Below are 15,512 nucleotides of genomic sequence, written 5' to 3' on the forward strand. Positions count from 1 at the left end.
ACTCTTCTCTTAATGATTTGTAATACAGAGACGCTATACTACACCCAAAGTTCTCACACCTTCAAATCAACAAGTGTTTTGATAACCCCACAATCTCCTAAAAATAAACCACAACATCGCAAAATGCCCAAAAATAGTCTCGACTAAAACTACAAACAGTAAGCAAAGGGACTAGAGTTTGGAGAGAGAGAGAGAGAGAGAGAGAGAGAGAGAGAGAGAAGATCCCATATTCCACAAGTAGGTAAGGGTCTAGGTATACTCTGAGAAGCAAAGCTAAATAGTGAAAGGCAAGGTTAGAGTTTGGAAACAGTACCGGATATTCGTTCATTACCAATATAAGAAGTAACTCTCAAATTATAGTTTGGAAAATATTTTCATCATAATATTTGGATGGTACCAACAAGCTAATTATAAAGACGTGGTTATATAGACATACCAGGTCGCCAAAACAATACAAATGGCTGCCAATGCTTGTCAATTCAAGAACCCAATAGAACAATGGTTTCATTCTATTTCATTTTTCCCACTTTAACCTGTCTTTCTTCAACTTCAGTCTTTAGACTCAATATTCACTTCAAAACTCAAGAAGCATACTTTTTTTTTCTTCCTTTTTCTCTCCTCCCCATCACTGGTTGAAATTGAAACAGCATCTTTCCCAATCAATATCATCACTTGTCCTCTCTGACCAACCTTCAACCATTTGACATCATTAAGTATTTGCAGCCCTCCAGCAGGAATATGAAACATATCCTTCACGACGTATAGCACTGTTTTATTGATAGACCTATCACCCATCCATTTGTCACAGAACCCGCACTTTACCATATTATTTTACGAACCAAAAGATACGCACAAACAAGCAAGCAGCAAGCAAAGTAAGACGACAAATAAATATGATTCGAACTTCAATCCAGTCAATGAATATTAACCAACCAATTAAAGATCTGTAGACATTATCAAAATTAGAGATTAAATATGGACATTCTAAACTGATCATCGTGAACCTATTCATAATATCAATAATCAGCAAGCGAGCAACCATAGTGCATCAGAAAATACAAATAACATCAATTACCACTTCGGCGGCAGCAGAGATTTTAAAAATTGGAGTCCCAAAGATCCTATTCTCATAAAAAAAAGGAGCAATTACAGTTCCTTGCCTGGAGCACTAAGTTTAAGCTACCAAAAACTGTGGTATATAACTCAGATGGCGCCTCCACTTCCTTGAAACCTCCAAATACTTCAACTTCTCAGTGAGTAAAAAGAGTTTCACTGCGTCTTGGAGGTCTATCGGGAACCGAACCGGGCTTGAACTTGGACGCCTCGTGTCTTGCAAGTTCAGGAGGAACAGGACTATTATTCTGGATAAGCATCTGCTTGAGATCGTAAAAGACGTCAGAGTCGTGAAAAGTCAGGAATGTAGTGGCCACACCCGTCTTGCCTGCCCGGCCTGTTCGTCCAATACGATGTGTGTACATTTCAATATTCCCAGGCATATCGTAATTGATCACATGGGCCACATCGGGAATGTCAATACCACGCCCTGCAACATCGGTGGCAACAAGAACGTTGTATCTCTTGGTCCTAAAACCCTCAAGGCTGATCTCCCTTTGCTCCTGAGACTTCCCACCATGCAAAGTTGTCACACGGTACCCCGCCTTATCCAAGTTCTTGGCAACGGTATCTGCATTCTTCTTAGTGTTCACAAACACAATAGCAGTCCTATCACCAAGTTCGTCAAGCAATCTCTGTAACCTGTAAAACTTTTCTGATTCCTTCACCATGGTTACATGCTGGGATATCAACTCGGTGGCCTTTCCAGCAGTACCTATAGTTACCACGACAGGATTTCTCAAATACTTTCTGGCAAGGCGCTCCACAGCAGGGGGCATGGTGGCACTAAACATATAAGTGGTTCTGTAAATCTTCTTCTCATCAAGTTCTTCGTCTTCATTCTCGGGTTTTAAATTGCTTGAAGGCATTGCATCCAAGACACCCATAACCTGAGGCTCGAATCCCATATCAATCATGCGATCGGCCTCATCGAGAACAACATAATTGCACTGATTGAGAACCGCATAGCGCCTCTCCAAGCAATCAATCAAACGTCCTGGCGTAGCAATGACAACTTCACACCCTTGCCTAATCTTGAATCCTTGCTCCTCAATGGACTGGCCACCAACAATGGAGACCACTTTGATCCCCAAATGCTTGGCAAACTTATTAGTTTCTTCCTCAATCTGCTGCGCAAGCTCACGGGTTGGAGCCATTACAACGGCGTAAGGGCCTTCGGCCTCGTTCTCTTCACTTATTGGAGGGAGCCTCGTAATGTAAGTCAACATAGGAAGAACAAAAGCAGCAGTTTTGCCAGAACCAGTCTCAGCGATCCCGATCACATCGCGCTGTTGCATACCGAGCGGAATAGCCGCCATTTGAATAGGCGAGGGTTTCTTGTACCCTACTTTCTCCACCGCCTTCAACAGCTCCGAACTCAGTTTACTCTCGGCCCAAGCCCTCATCGGCCGAGGGATCTTAGAGCCCTTGTACGAAATGTTGAAGTCCTCCCTGAAAATCCTCCAATCTCTCTCAGTCATTTCCTCGAGCTTCTTTTCGCTCCAATGGCGATCGACCCTCATATCGAAGGTGTCGTACAAATCGGCAGCTTGTTCCTTGAGCTTCTGCGCCGCGGCCTCCTCGGGCTTCTCCTCGATCCCATCCTTCCGGCGAATCTCCTCCCTCATCTCCTTCTCGTTCTTGGCGGCGAGCTTCTTCTGCTCGCGACGGTCCACGCCGGCGCGGAAGCCTCGTCCGAACAAGAGCTGGGCCTCGTGAGGGTTCTGGTAGAGAGAGTTCATGTCCCGAGAGGTATCCTCGGTGTTCTCCCAATCGAAAGAAAATCTGAATTTCTCACTGGGTTTGATGACCCGCTTCTTAGGCTTCTTGGACCCGAGATACTGCTCTTTGATGGCTTCGAGCTCTTTCCCACGCTCTCGCTCAGCTAATTTCTCCTCGCGCGCACGCTCACGAGCCCTAGCCTCCTCTTCGCGCTCCCTCTCGCGGTGGTTCCGCCTCTCAGAATCACGTTCCCGGTCACGGTCACGCTCTCGATCTCGATCTCGATCTCGTCGGTCGCGGTCCCGGTCTCGGTCACGGTCCCGGTCCCGATGGCGGTCCGAATCGGAGGGCTTGACGTCGCTACCGGAAGCGTCAGCTGGACGGCCGAGAGAGGAGAGTAGCTCTTGACGTTGGTGCTGGAGTTGATCGGCTTCTTGCTGACGACGCTTGAGGGCTAATTCCTCGCGCTGGGCTTTAGTCAAGAAGACTGGTTTCTTCGCGACGACACTGACGGCTGAAACGTCTTCGATCCGGCGTTTCGTGCTCATGGTAATCCCCCAGAGGAAACTAAACTCGCTTGGTACGGAGCAGGAGGGGAAAGAAAGATCATATACTTCCTAGTTCCTGGTCCCTAGAAGGCGGTGTTGAGGAACTTGGATGAGGACCCTGTGTTCTTGTATAAAGCCATTGGAGGTTGGATTAGGCACACAATGGCGGAGTGATCGGTGGCCCAACACTATTTGGAGCCCTAAATATCTATAATATGATAAATATCTATAATTTTCAAGCATCAATTTTACTTTATGTTATAAGTTACATTATTTAGATATAATTTGGTCTTTCAAATTAATTTGAAAGTTGCATCAATATATACAGTCGGTAGATACAACCGGCGTGCAGTCGTCCATGTCACATCAGATTTAAAATGAATTATTTACTCTTTCTCTAAACGCATATGTTCTCTCTCATCAGTTTTCTCTCATTAGCTCTCTTATCAACACTCTCTCTCATCAGCTCGGTCTTCCTCTCTCATCAACTCGGTATTTCTCTCTCATCAACTTCATCAGCTCGGTCTCTCTCTCAACAAATATCTCTACGTCAGTCTCGTTTGCACACCGTTTACACTAAGCGTTTACAACAAACGTTGTTCCAACATATATTAGCCAATTTTAAAGTTTAAAAAATTACTCGTTTATTATTATTTTTCTTTTGTACTTCTTCAAATTTAACTCGTTTCAATTAATTATCGAATAAATTTATATTCAAACAACTACATAAATTCTTTATGAGTTATGCTATTTACAAATTGAATTTGTGATTACATCATATGTTGTGGGACTTATTATATTCATAAAAATCGTCAAAACCACCGATGTTTTTTGTAGGATGATATGGCAGGTTTCCTAGTAAGTGCGTTTGATGTGTCAATTAACAAACTTGGCAATATATTAATCTTTATCTACACCCAATGTTTACTAAAAAATAAACAGAAACCAAGTAAAAGAAAATAAATTGTGTGTCGACACAAGCCATCAATTGTGTAAATTCATCAATTATGCAGGATTACCAATAATTTTAAGGAATTCTAAATGATTCAAAAGGAAAGCCCAAGTCACATCTCAAATCATCTAAAGATAATTTCGCACAAATGTATGTACTCTCCATTGAAACACACAACTTATTTCATTTGAATTAATCTCATTTTTTTCACCTTAACTCAATACTATTAATTGACGACACTTCTATTATTATTCCATCACTATAATAATAAACTAATTATTGAGGAAATTTATTATTTTTTTAACTTTTCATAAAAAATTAAGACTATATTTAATTGTTGAACCAAACGCAACTCATCTCAAATCAATCATTGATGAAATTCACAACTTTTTCAATTTCTCATAAAAAAAAATTAAAACTCATCTCAACTTAAAAAATTAAACATACAACTTAAAAAAGTTAAACTAATCTTAATGGGACCCACAAAATATTATTATTCACAATTCAACTAAACCCAACTCATCTCAACATCTAAATGTAGCATAAACATATCTCAACCTACTTCATACATTCAAACACATCCAAATGCATCTCAATGGGATCCACAAAACCTACCCAAACATCTTAACTCACTACTATTTATAAATAAATTTCAATCATCTGATATACTCTTAGCATCCAAACGGAGTCTAAGGCCATGTTTGGTATTCACAAACAATTCACTACTATTCACAGATCTTCTGAGATTACCTCAACATCCAAATGTAATCTTCAGAGTTGTTTAGATGTTGAGATCGTTTTATCTCATCTCATCTTATCACATCTAAGATTGCGTTTGGATGTTGAGTTGAGATGATAAAATATTGTTAGAATATTATTTTTTAATAATATTATTATTTTGATATTTGAAAAAGTTGAATTGTTTATTATATTTTGTGTTAGAATTTGAAAAAGTTGTAATAATGAGTTGAGATGGGTTGATGATCCAAACGAGGCATATCCAAACACCACTCAAGCAAACAATTTTTTAATTTTTCAATTTCAATTGTATTATCTAATCATTACTTGATCACTAAAACTTTTTCAATCTTTCACACAAAAAATAATTCAACTTTTTCAAATTTTAAAACAAAAACAATATTAAAAAATTATATTATAACAATATTTTAATTTTATAATATTTTTATTAAACTTTTTATCTCTCTCATTTCCCAAAACCGCATAAAACGTCATAATTCAAATAATTTCATTGTTATTCACAAACAAATTTACTATTATTTTCAGATTTCTCATCTCATTTTATTCCCCAAACATTTCATAAGTCTCTTTAAAAATAACTAAGCAATGCATTCACCACTTAACCAATAACAATTTTTGCCCATTTTGAGCAGAAGCATTTCAATCACTAAGGTCTATGAAAGATTTTTTTTCCCTTCCATGGGTATAATCAGTTAGAGATTTCCGGACCGCAAATTTTGGTACATTATTTTTGCTGGACCAGACTGGTCGGTCTAATTCATTCTATGAACATTTTTTTATTCTATATATATAGTTAGTGAATATTAAATAATTTTATTGTATTTATAGTTAATGGTAACCCCTTGGATGAAAATTACATAATTAACTTATATAACTACTATATAAAATAATATATTATATATTTAAAAAAACATATATACGTTCGGTTGGTCTCGATCCGGTCCAAAAAAATCACACCTCGAGACCGACCAATAAGACTATCGGTCCGGTCCGATCCGATCCAGACCAAACCATTCAGTCAAGTTGGTTTATCCGGTCCGGTCCTCTTACGGCCCTACCTTCCATGTATCACAGAATGCCACTATAAAAAGCTTGTAGGTAGTTTTGGTGCCATTCATATAGACAGAGTTGGAGTAAACTTTCACATAACTAGGCAGCAATTTTCCCCCTCCGAATCTGCAATGACTTTGGAAACAAAAGATATCCTTCCATGGGAGCTCATAAACCCAATTAGTCTTGGATCAATTCCAATGTGACCACAATTCAAATGTCTGTAATTGACCGCTTCAGGTCTTAGAGACTCCTCGGAAGAAACGAAAGCAAAAGAACAAAGAAAAACAAAGGCAACGAAACCACACCAGCCCTGATAAAGAGGGACTAGCTTCCTGCCGTTCACATAAACAAGCATTTCCTTGGTCAATAATTAGTTAAAACTATAGACAAAAGAGACATTCAGGAAAACTAGAGCTTATGAGCTTTTGGTTTTACTGCCTCACTATTGACTTGTCCAACAAAGTAAGAATTATCAACGCCCGACCAAACTCGTAGAGGAAAACATAGACATTATAGCATTTAGCAAAAGACTCACCCCCAAGCATCCATGAAAGTAGTTTGATTTCCAACATTTCCCCCTCTTCACGTGTTAACCGAACTAGTGTATTTCTTCCTAGAAAGCAAAATAGCATGGCGAAATATACTTCCAGAATTTCAATTAGCCATGCTAGCAAATTTTATCTTGGCTCTTAAGATAAGAATATTACTTTAGTTGCCTTCATGTATTTTTTGTCTGCTTGTCAAACCATGTTCCATCGCATAGTCAGCAGCCAACATTTGAATGTCGGGTGAGATCTCCCAATTTGCTTTGTGATCCCAGTTTGCACGTCTTGGCTGGGTTCCACTCCTCTCCAGTCCAACACTCTTCATCTGACTCTGTAAATCTTCAAAATCTTCAGTACCAACAGCTTGCCGTTTTCCAGTCTCAATGTCAAAGCTTTTCTTGGGCATTTCTGGGCTCATGGTACGGCCCAATGCCATTGAAGTGGTGAAGACAGAAGATGAATCCCCCTTGACTATTGCCCTGAAGTTGTTCTTAGATCTGGGAATTTTAGAAAAGAAGATCTCCACAATATTGTGAGAGAACCCACGGTTATAAGGATTCGTCTTTCCATCACACCGGTACCGGAAATTCTCATACGTTGTCTGCAGAAACACAATACAAGTCTTACTAAAAAACCAATCGGAACAATAAACAGCAATAGAGGTAAAGAGGAGATAGGAACCTGATTGGTGAAAATTAAATAGAGATGAAATGTGGTAAGACCTCCAACAAACCAAACAGCTATGAATGTATATAAAACCAGAATCCCTGAAACAGGGGACTTCAGAAAAGCACTCCAGAGATTACAATGGTATGCGTTCATTATTTTCCACAAGTTGAACCAGGAGAAGGCAAAAACATAGAGGCAAAGCATGCTTGTGGAGGACACAAACATGAAGAAGAATCTGTAATTCCTCTGTAAAGAAAACATATCAGTTTGTTAGGACAATAAAAGGTAAGACGTAGCCTAAAATGACAAGTAGCAGAGTGTACTGAGAAACTCATCTCTCACAACTCACTCCACGGAAGGACCAGACGTGGTCCATAAGGTATGTACACAAATAAACAAATCCAATAATGACAGCAAACACAGTTTAATGATAAACTCCATCTCTCGATCTCAATTGAGGAAATATTTGTAGATGCATATATGTATATTGGAAAATAACTTGTCCATTCAGATTTAAAATTTTACACTTAAAAAAAAAAGTATATTGGAAAATGCTAGTCCTCCCGCTAGGATTTTTTTTTAATTTTTTTATTTAATGATTAAGTAAGTGTTTTTTAATGATGTGATTTATTTTTTAATATTTAAAAGTGTTAAAAAAATGCATGTAAAAAAAAAACAAAAAAAACATAGATGAAATGTACCAACGGGAGCTCCCAGTGGTGGCTGTAGAGCCACCCATGTATATTTGTGTGCATATAGGCTATATCTAAGCAGGTATGTATATGAAGATATGTTAAACATAGATGTTATGCATACAGAATATTGGTAACCAAAATACAAAATACAGAGGATGAGAAAACAATTCAAAAAAAGAACTTATTAACATTATGAACCCCGGAATTAGAAATGCAATTCATTCCTTAAGTATGTGGCTTGCAAGTACCGGCAAAATAAGACACTTACTAGTCACACCTGAGCAATTGCCTGAAATAACTGGGATAATTGGATAAATAATCAGAGCAACAAACTCTTTTAATTTCTTTGAGCAAGGAAATCATTTTCAATTATAAAAGTAAAGAATCATCCACTCATAATAAATACTGAAAAGCTTCCAACGCAGATCAGAGTATCCTGCAATTCTTAATATGGAACCTTGCTTTAAATCAATTCTACGCATCAGGATAAGTGGGAGATTTTTTTTTTATAAAGCCATCCTCTAGGTTATTACAATTTCCATGACAAAGAAATTCGTTGAAAATAATATTAACGGGCACATGAATCAAGTTAATGATATGATAGATGTATGTGATTGATTAGATCAGTAATATACAATCATAAAGCATTTATAAGAATGTCACAATCTGCTCCATTGAATGCAGGTTTTAACAAGCATCCACATAAACTTTGTTATCCCAAAATCCACGTAATCCACCAGTTCACTTCAGCCAAATAAGGCCCAAAGATCCACTGACCTAGGCATAAACCCAAGGAGGACAAGTTGGTCGTGAAATCTAGAATCGCATTTGTCCCAAGTGGACTGTCCATGCAACAATGGACAAATTTCTAGATTGAGAGACACATTCCTGTGCTTGCACTCATAATATTTAGCTATCTCCACCAACCTTTTTATCCCATGTTTATAACAGATGCCAATGGTTATTTCATATTCATAGAGACTAAAGCACAAGAGAAAAGGGGAATGAATGGAAGCTGAAGAGAAAATACACTAGCTGAGGAGGATATGTATGTGCATGTGTGGACACACTTAACTACTGCAACACCAATGACCATTGTAGAGAGCATGCTTAAAAGTAAAAATAGAAACAAAATATATTTTAAAAAAATAAGCACAAAAAAAAAGAACGAAAAGAGTTTGCTTTGTACAAAGTTTTTCAATATAAACTGCACGCGTGAAAGCAGCTTGTTTATTTCCCAGATTAAAGTCTAATCTGCATCCAAATATAAATAATTTCCTTAAACCCGAATTTTATCTCAAGATAATTTAAAGTTGAATCATTATTAACTATCAAGATAATTTAAAGTTAAAGGCATGGACTTATGGTTCTAAAGTGACAGCTCCATATACCATAGGATACAAAAGTAACTTAGGACATCTAGAGCTAATAGACCCGTCAGCAGCCAAACACAAACATCTTTCACACATCATTACAAATATGGCAAAAGTCTGCATTGTCAGTGCCTTATGATCAATCCTCAATGCTTTTCAACATACTAACTGAAATAAGGATGCCCCAAGTTTGAATTCAATCGAGCAACAAAACAGGAGGAGGTTTTGGAATGAATATACCTTCCCAATACACTGTCCCACCCATGGGCAATGATGATCAAAACGCTCAACACAGTTATTGCAAATAGAACAGTGAGAGCATCGCGGAGGGCGATACAGCATGCATGTTTGACAATATTTGACCTTAACGACTTTGCCGTTAATCGTAACTTCTTTCATGGGTGGTAAACTTCGAGCACCATTTTGATTTCCAGCCCAATCAGCAGATAAATTTGAGCTATCGCAATCATCTTCAGGATCTGGAGGATGTAGATTACGAGGAATGATGCCAGGATCTCTTCCAGAAGTGAGGAAGAGTAGAATTATAATCTGAAATAGTTGTCAGCTCAACAACATTAATGATCGAACCGTTAACTAAAGTTGGTGGTGCTTTAATATCCCATATGTGTAAAAACACTGTCGATCATAGCTTTTCTTTTTACTTATTCTTTTTCACATTGTTAATCACGATTGAAGATATGTAGAAAATGCTATACAAAGTTATTAAAAACACTTTCATGAATCATTTCCATAAACTGAAATGTAGATTACAAAAGATTCTATTCTCAGTCTCTTCCTATCTCCTTGATTACTCGCAACCAAAAAACCCTTGATAAAATATAAGCTAATAAAACCATATCAATTGCTTAATTGTATCCAAATTCTTGTACATACATCTATATACAGGAATATGAAAATAGGAAGAACTCACATATACAGTGAAGGCAGCGCATACAACTACAATAAGAATGCCCAGATGGTGCTGGAATTCATTAATGAGGCTTTGAGAAACAAAAGCACAAAACAGAATAACTGGAATCACGATCATAATCAAGGTCAGGAATATGGACCTCACGTCTGGACCAAATATAAGCCTGCCTCCCAGGCAGAATCTCTGCAAGAAAATCCAGTTTTTTTGAAAATTTAAAGTCAGTTGCTTTTTGGCTTTGGCGTGGCTAAAAATTATTAAGAAACAAAGCTTTAATCGTGATCATGTGAATAAGGCAAGATGATCACATTGCTCCCTTTCCAAACTTGATAAGCACGCAAGGAGGAAGCATCGGGATCGTCCACGATACTTCTGTTAGGCTCGGAGAGCGTCGGAGGCATCGGAATTGCGTACATGTTTCCTTGCCTCGTTGCCATTATACTAATGTTTCCCACCCTCAACTATAACCGAAATCGAAATCACCGAGCTTCACATGTGCATTCCAATGTTGAAGACGTACATACGTACCCACTCACTCGATCTGCATACCAAAATCCGCACGTTCGTAGATTGCCATCATAGATAAAGACATGAAAAATTAAATAATGATAACAAGAACATAAAAATACTAACAAAAAAAAAAAACAATCCTATTTTACCCGTATTTCTAACTGCAGCCTCTCCCTTGTTTGTTAGGGGAAAATGCAGTGGGGATCGAGGGGGTCGGTAGCTTCCAGAGACTGGAAGTCTCTGTTCGATAGGAGAGATTACAGACAATGCATGCGCTCGGAGAGACAGAGAGGAAGGAGAAAGCAACCGCAATCGCCCCCGTGGCGAGGCGATTCTCCGCCAGACAACTCGGATCGCCGAATCTCACGGTAATGTCGCTACCTCGCTCCCTTTGTTTTTTTATTTTAATTAGTATTTCAGTAACGAGAGTGTTTGCCGGAGCTCTCTCCTCTCTCTCTCTCTCCCCTTCTCTCCCTCCTCCTTTAGCTTTCTTTCGAGGCTTGGAGCGTGCTCGTCACTTGTCCCAAACGACAAATTAGGCTACTTTTAAGTGCTTTTACATTCAATATTATTATTAAAATTATTGTTACTACTTTTTAAAATTGTTGTCGCAAATCGCAATGCTTTTCGTACTCTATTTCTACTTTTATTTTTATTATTTAAAAAATAAAATACAATATTATTCATAATTAATTATCTACGTACAAGCCTACTAAAATTATCTATATTTGATTTTGCCAAATTTTATTTGACTTTATCTGTTGAAAATTATTTCTAGAATATTTTTATTTGGGATTAAGGGTTCGTTTGGTTACCAAACTCATCTCAACTCATCTCAACTCATTATTACAATTTTTTTAAATTTCAATACAAAATATAATAAACAATTCAACTTTTTCAAATTTCAAAATAATAATAATATTAAAAAATAATATTCTAATAATATTTTATCATCACAACTCAACTCAATTCAACTCACTTCAACATCCACACACACCCTAAATGGAATAGAGGCAGGGGTGAGAGATAAGTTCTAACTTCTGAACTTACAATTGTACAGTATATAAATGCTATATAATTTTTTTTTAAAAAAATAAATAAATATAAAATTCATATAAAAAGATTAATTTTTAATAATAAACTTTTATTTTTCTAAACTATTGGATAAGCGCTCGTAAATTACATATTAGAGCATTGGCAATGACTTGTGCATATTCATATTCATTTTCATATTTACCTAATATCTCTCTAAATTAGTCTACATTAAATTATACATTTACAAAATTTTACATAGTTATAAATAGTGTTTTTTCAAATTTAAAGAAATACTATTCACTTTCTAAATATTATTTACTATTTTTTCTCTCTCTACCCATTAAAATCAATTTTGTGCAACTTGTATTAAGATGATTTTAATATATGAAATTTGTATTAAGTTGATGATACAAAATATTTTTTAGTACGTATTAATATTTATTGATAAAATTAACCATTTTGATATATGAAATTGGTAATATTTAGATATATGGAATTGGTATTTTTGACACATAGTTCTAATTGTAAAATATATAAAAAATAATTTTAAGAAAAATAAAAAATAATAATAATTTTTTATTATTTGGTTTAAATATGTATAATATGATGTGAGAATTTTTTTAATATGTAAAATCAATTTTCAAATAATATTATTTTAGAAATATATAAAGAAAAACCAATTCTAGCGCAATTATACTAAGTAAAGTCTACAATTTGGTTAGAATTTTAACTTTTGGCTATAATATTAATTTTTGACTAAATGAGTCTACATTGGACTAGCTATCTTAAAGTTAAAATAATAATATAATATTATTAATTTTTTTTTTTTACAAATACAATTCATATATTTCTTAGATCTTCATGCTTTATAGAAATAATGTGTTTACTCTATCAATATTTGCAATTAGTAGAATAAATAATGTATATGCCATGTATGTTTTACCATTCAAAGAGAGAGGGAACTGATGAAATAATAAAATATTACTTTCCATTGTGAATAGTAGCTAGTCATGTTTGGAGAGGACTTAAGATTTACTGTAGCTTAAGTCTTAGGTGTCGTTTATATTCGAAAATGAGTTGAGATGAGTTATGAATAGTAATGAGATAAGTTGTAAATAGTAATGAGATTTGTGAGTTAAAGTTGATGAATAGGAATGAATAATAGTGAGATGGATTGAAATGAGTTACCAATACAAATTGAGCCGCTTTGGACTATTGGCTAGTTTAATGTGAAAGTTTTTTCTCATATTTAGCTTAAGTTTAGATTTACATTAATATTTAATTAGTTCATTATCAACGCTCTAAGAAAGAAAAATGTCAGTTGTGTTTAGATTAAAAAGGGGGGGGGGGGGGGGGGGGGGGGGGGGGGGGGGGGGGAGGGGGTGGTGGGTGTCGTCAAAAAGCAAATACCATGACAGCGACGCATTGGCAAGTCCTAACGTGTTTGGGAGAATCATTGGTTACCACGATGATGCATTTACATCGTCCTTTTGTCCCGGAAAATTTAACATAGTCATACTCTAATCTTACTTTCAAATTATTAGGTAGAGGAGTAATATTATATAAGTATTTAAATATTATATAATTATTTTAAAAAAAGTGAAATTTATTATTAAAAAATTAATTGTAAAATAAAGTCTACTTATTTATTTTTCAAAAAAGTTATGTGATATTTACATATTTTACAATTATAAATATTATTTCTTTATATAAAATATGTCACATTTATTATTATTAAATAATTTTTTAATAAAATTTTATCATCTAATAATGATAAATATGATGCATCTTATATAATAGAATGAAAATGAAATAAAAATATTGTGTATAACATTACTTGTTTATTACGCTGATTTTCTCGTTTTCTTTTTTTTTTCTTTATTTTTATTTGTAAAAGAAAGTCTATTTGTAAATCTCATTTTTTATATATCCAGCACACTGTTGATTTAAAAAGTTTTCACATCAATTATACTAATAAGTTATTGGTGTTTTATTTTTTTAATGTTATAATGCATTCCATTATAAGTGGTACATTAACGTGCTAGACTTATAAGTAGCAAAACTCATTTATAAAATGATACACATAACTATTCTCACCGGTAATGTTATACACTATACTTTCATCTTATTTTTATCTTATTACGTAAGATGTGGTACATTCATCACTACTGGACTATAAAATTCGTGATGAATGTGGTACAAAAATAATAATATAGTGCATAAAATTTTTCTTATTGAAATATCTCCAATTTAAAACATGATCGATAAAATACAGTGAAAAAAGTTAAAAAAAAAAAACTATAGGCATATTATTACTCTTTTTATTTTTACGATCTTTTTGCTCATAACAAATGAAATTGTTACTTTCATTTACGTCTTGACGTAACGTTATTTATTAGAACATCCCAAGTTGGTTATCTGAATTTATATATAAAATAGTTAATTATTTATTTTAATTATTTTAACTTATGACTTTTATAATATAATATCTATTTTTTGTCAACTTGTTATCTCTTGCATGTTTTACAAAAAAAATTCCATGAGTACTTCTCGAAGATAATATTTTATAATATTATAACTTTTTTTATATTTGAAATAGGAAAGTGCAAATGTGATAAGTAATGCTACTCACTGTCTTAATTTTTATCATCCTCTCATTATTCTATAACATAGTATTAAATGATTAGAGGTTATTTATTATATTTTATTTATGAATCTATCATATAATGCCACATTATAAGACGATAAAAAAATTAATAATAAATAGATTCAAGTCATTGTGAGTGCTCTTCCACATATATTTTTTTTTCATCAATCCTTGTGATAGGTTTATATCTATAAGTTACAAGAGGCCCACTAAAAGTACGAGAAATGTTAGACTCTGTTTGGAAGTTGAGTTGAGTTGAGATGATAAAATATTATTATAATATTATTTTTTTAATATTATTATAATTTTAAAATTTAAAAAGGTTGAATTGTTTATTATATTTTGTATTGAAATTTGAAAAAATTGTAATGATCAGTTAATATGAGTTTTTACCGTTTACATTCAAAATCCACATCAACTCATCTCATTTCATTATTATAACTTTATCAAATTTTCACACAAAATATAATAAATAATTCAACTTTTTCAAATCTCAAAACAACTTTATCAAATTTTTATACAAAATATAATAAATAATTTAACTTTTATTCTACTATTTATAAACCATCTCAATCTATATTAACTATCTCTAAATCTGAACCACTCCTAAATTATACCTCTCCATGTATGCTCACTCTTTGTAAGATAAAAGAGAGAGATATCATTGACACTCAAAGAACATGCTTCCCACTGTGTCTAACTTATAATTAATTTTCGGCTTGCCGCCAATTATTCCAGAAAAATGTTGGGATTAAGTGTCATTATTAATAATTATTCGCCATTTTAAATTTTATAATTTTTAATTGCACTAAATAACGAATTTATCATGTTTTGAGTGTATCAAGTTACATAAAATATATTGCATCAATTAATATGATTGAAAGATAAATAGACTATACTATATACATATTTATGTTTCAGTCCTGCTAGAGTGCCCCCTAACCAAAATTCTGTTTTTCAATT

General features: G+C 34.4%; 2 protein-coding genes across 3 annotated transcripts; both read right to left on the minus strand.

The window, feature by feature from the left end:
• Positions 1-978: 978 nt before the first annotated feature.
• LOC121257436 (DEAD-box ATP-dependent RNA helicase 21) lies at positions 979-3,572 on the minus strand. Of its 2 annotated transcripts, XM_041158435.1 has the most exons (2): positions 1,451-3,569; positions 979-1,373 (listed from the first exon to the last, which is right to left on the minus strand). In XM_041158435.1, the coding sequence occupies exons 1-2, from the start codon at positions 3,381-3,383 to the stop codon at positions 1,357-1,359; spliced, it is 1,950 nt and encodes a 649-aa protein (XP_041014369.1). In that variant the 5' UTR covers positions 3,384-3,569; the 3' UTR covers positions 979-1,356. The 2 variants fall into 2 exon arrangements, with proteins under 2 accessions (XP_041014369.1, XP_041014368.1); XM_041158434.1 differs by having other exon boundaries at positions 979-3,572.
• Positions 3,573-6,567: 2,995 nt separating this feature from the next.
• On the minus strand, positions 6,568-11,360 carry LOC121257437 (probable protein S-acyltransferase 7). Its single transcript, XM_041158436.1, has 6 exons — positions 11,017-11,360; positions 10,666-10,898; positions 10,361-10,543; positions 9,670-9,978; positions 7,374-7,607; positions 6,568-7,293 (listed from the first exon to the last, which is right to left on the minus strand). Exons 2-6 carry the CDS (start codon positions 10,792-10,794, stop codon positions 6,856-6,858), a joined length of 1,293 nt encoding a protein of 430 aa, XP_041014370.1. The 5' UTR covers positions 10,795-10,898; positions 11,017-11,360; the 3' UTR covers positions 6,568-6,855.
• Between the last annotated feature and the right edge of the window lie 4,152 nt (positions 11,361-15,512).

Source organism: Juglans microcarpa x Juglans regia, chromosome 3S, assembly GCF_004785595.1.
Source record: "Juglans microcarpa x Juglans regia isolate MS1-56 chromosome 3S, Jm3101_v1.0, whole genome shotgun sequence".
NCBI lineage: Eukaryota > Viridiplantae > Streptophyta > Magnoliopsida > Fagales > Juglandaceae > Juglans > Juglans microcarpa x Juglans regia.

What these genes read in the sequence shown, in the direction of transcription:
- LOC121257436 (XM_041158434.1), bottom strand. Translation starts at nt 3,383, where the DNA reads ATGAGCACGAAACGCCGGATCGAAGACGTTTCAGCCGTCAGTGTCGTC.
- LOC121257437 (XM_041158436.1), bottom strand. Translation starts at nt 10,794, where the DNA reads ATGGCAACGAGGCAAGGAAACATGTACGCAATTCCGATGCCTCCGACG. An exon ending in AAGTTTGGAAAGGGAGCAAT is followed by an intron (nt 10,544 to 10,665) that starts GTGATCATCTTG and finishes ATTTTCTTGCAG; the next exon opens with AGATTCTGCCTGGGAGGCAG. An exon ending in GCGCTGCCTTCACTGTATAT is followed by an intron (nt 9,979 to 10,360) that starts GTGAGTTCTTCC and finishes CAACTATTTCAG; the next exon opens with ATTATAATTCTACTCTTCCT.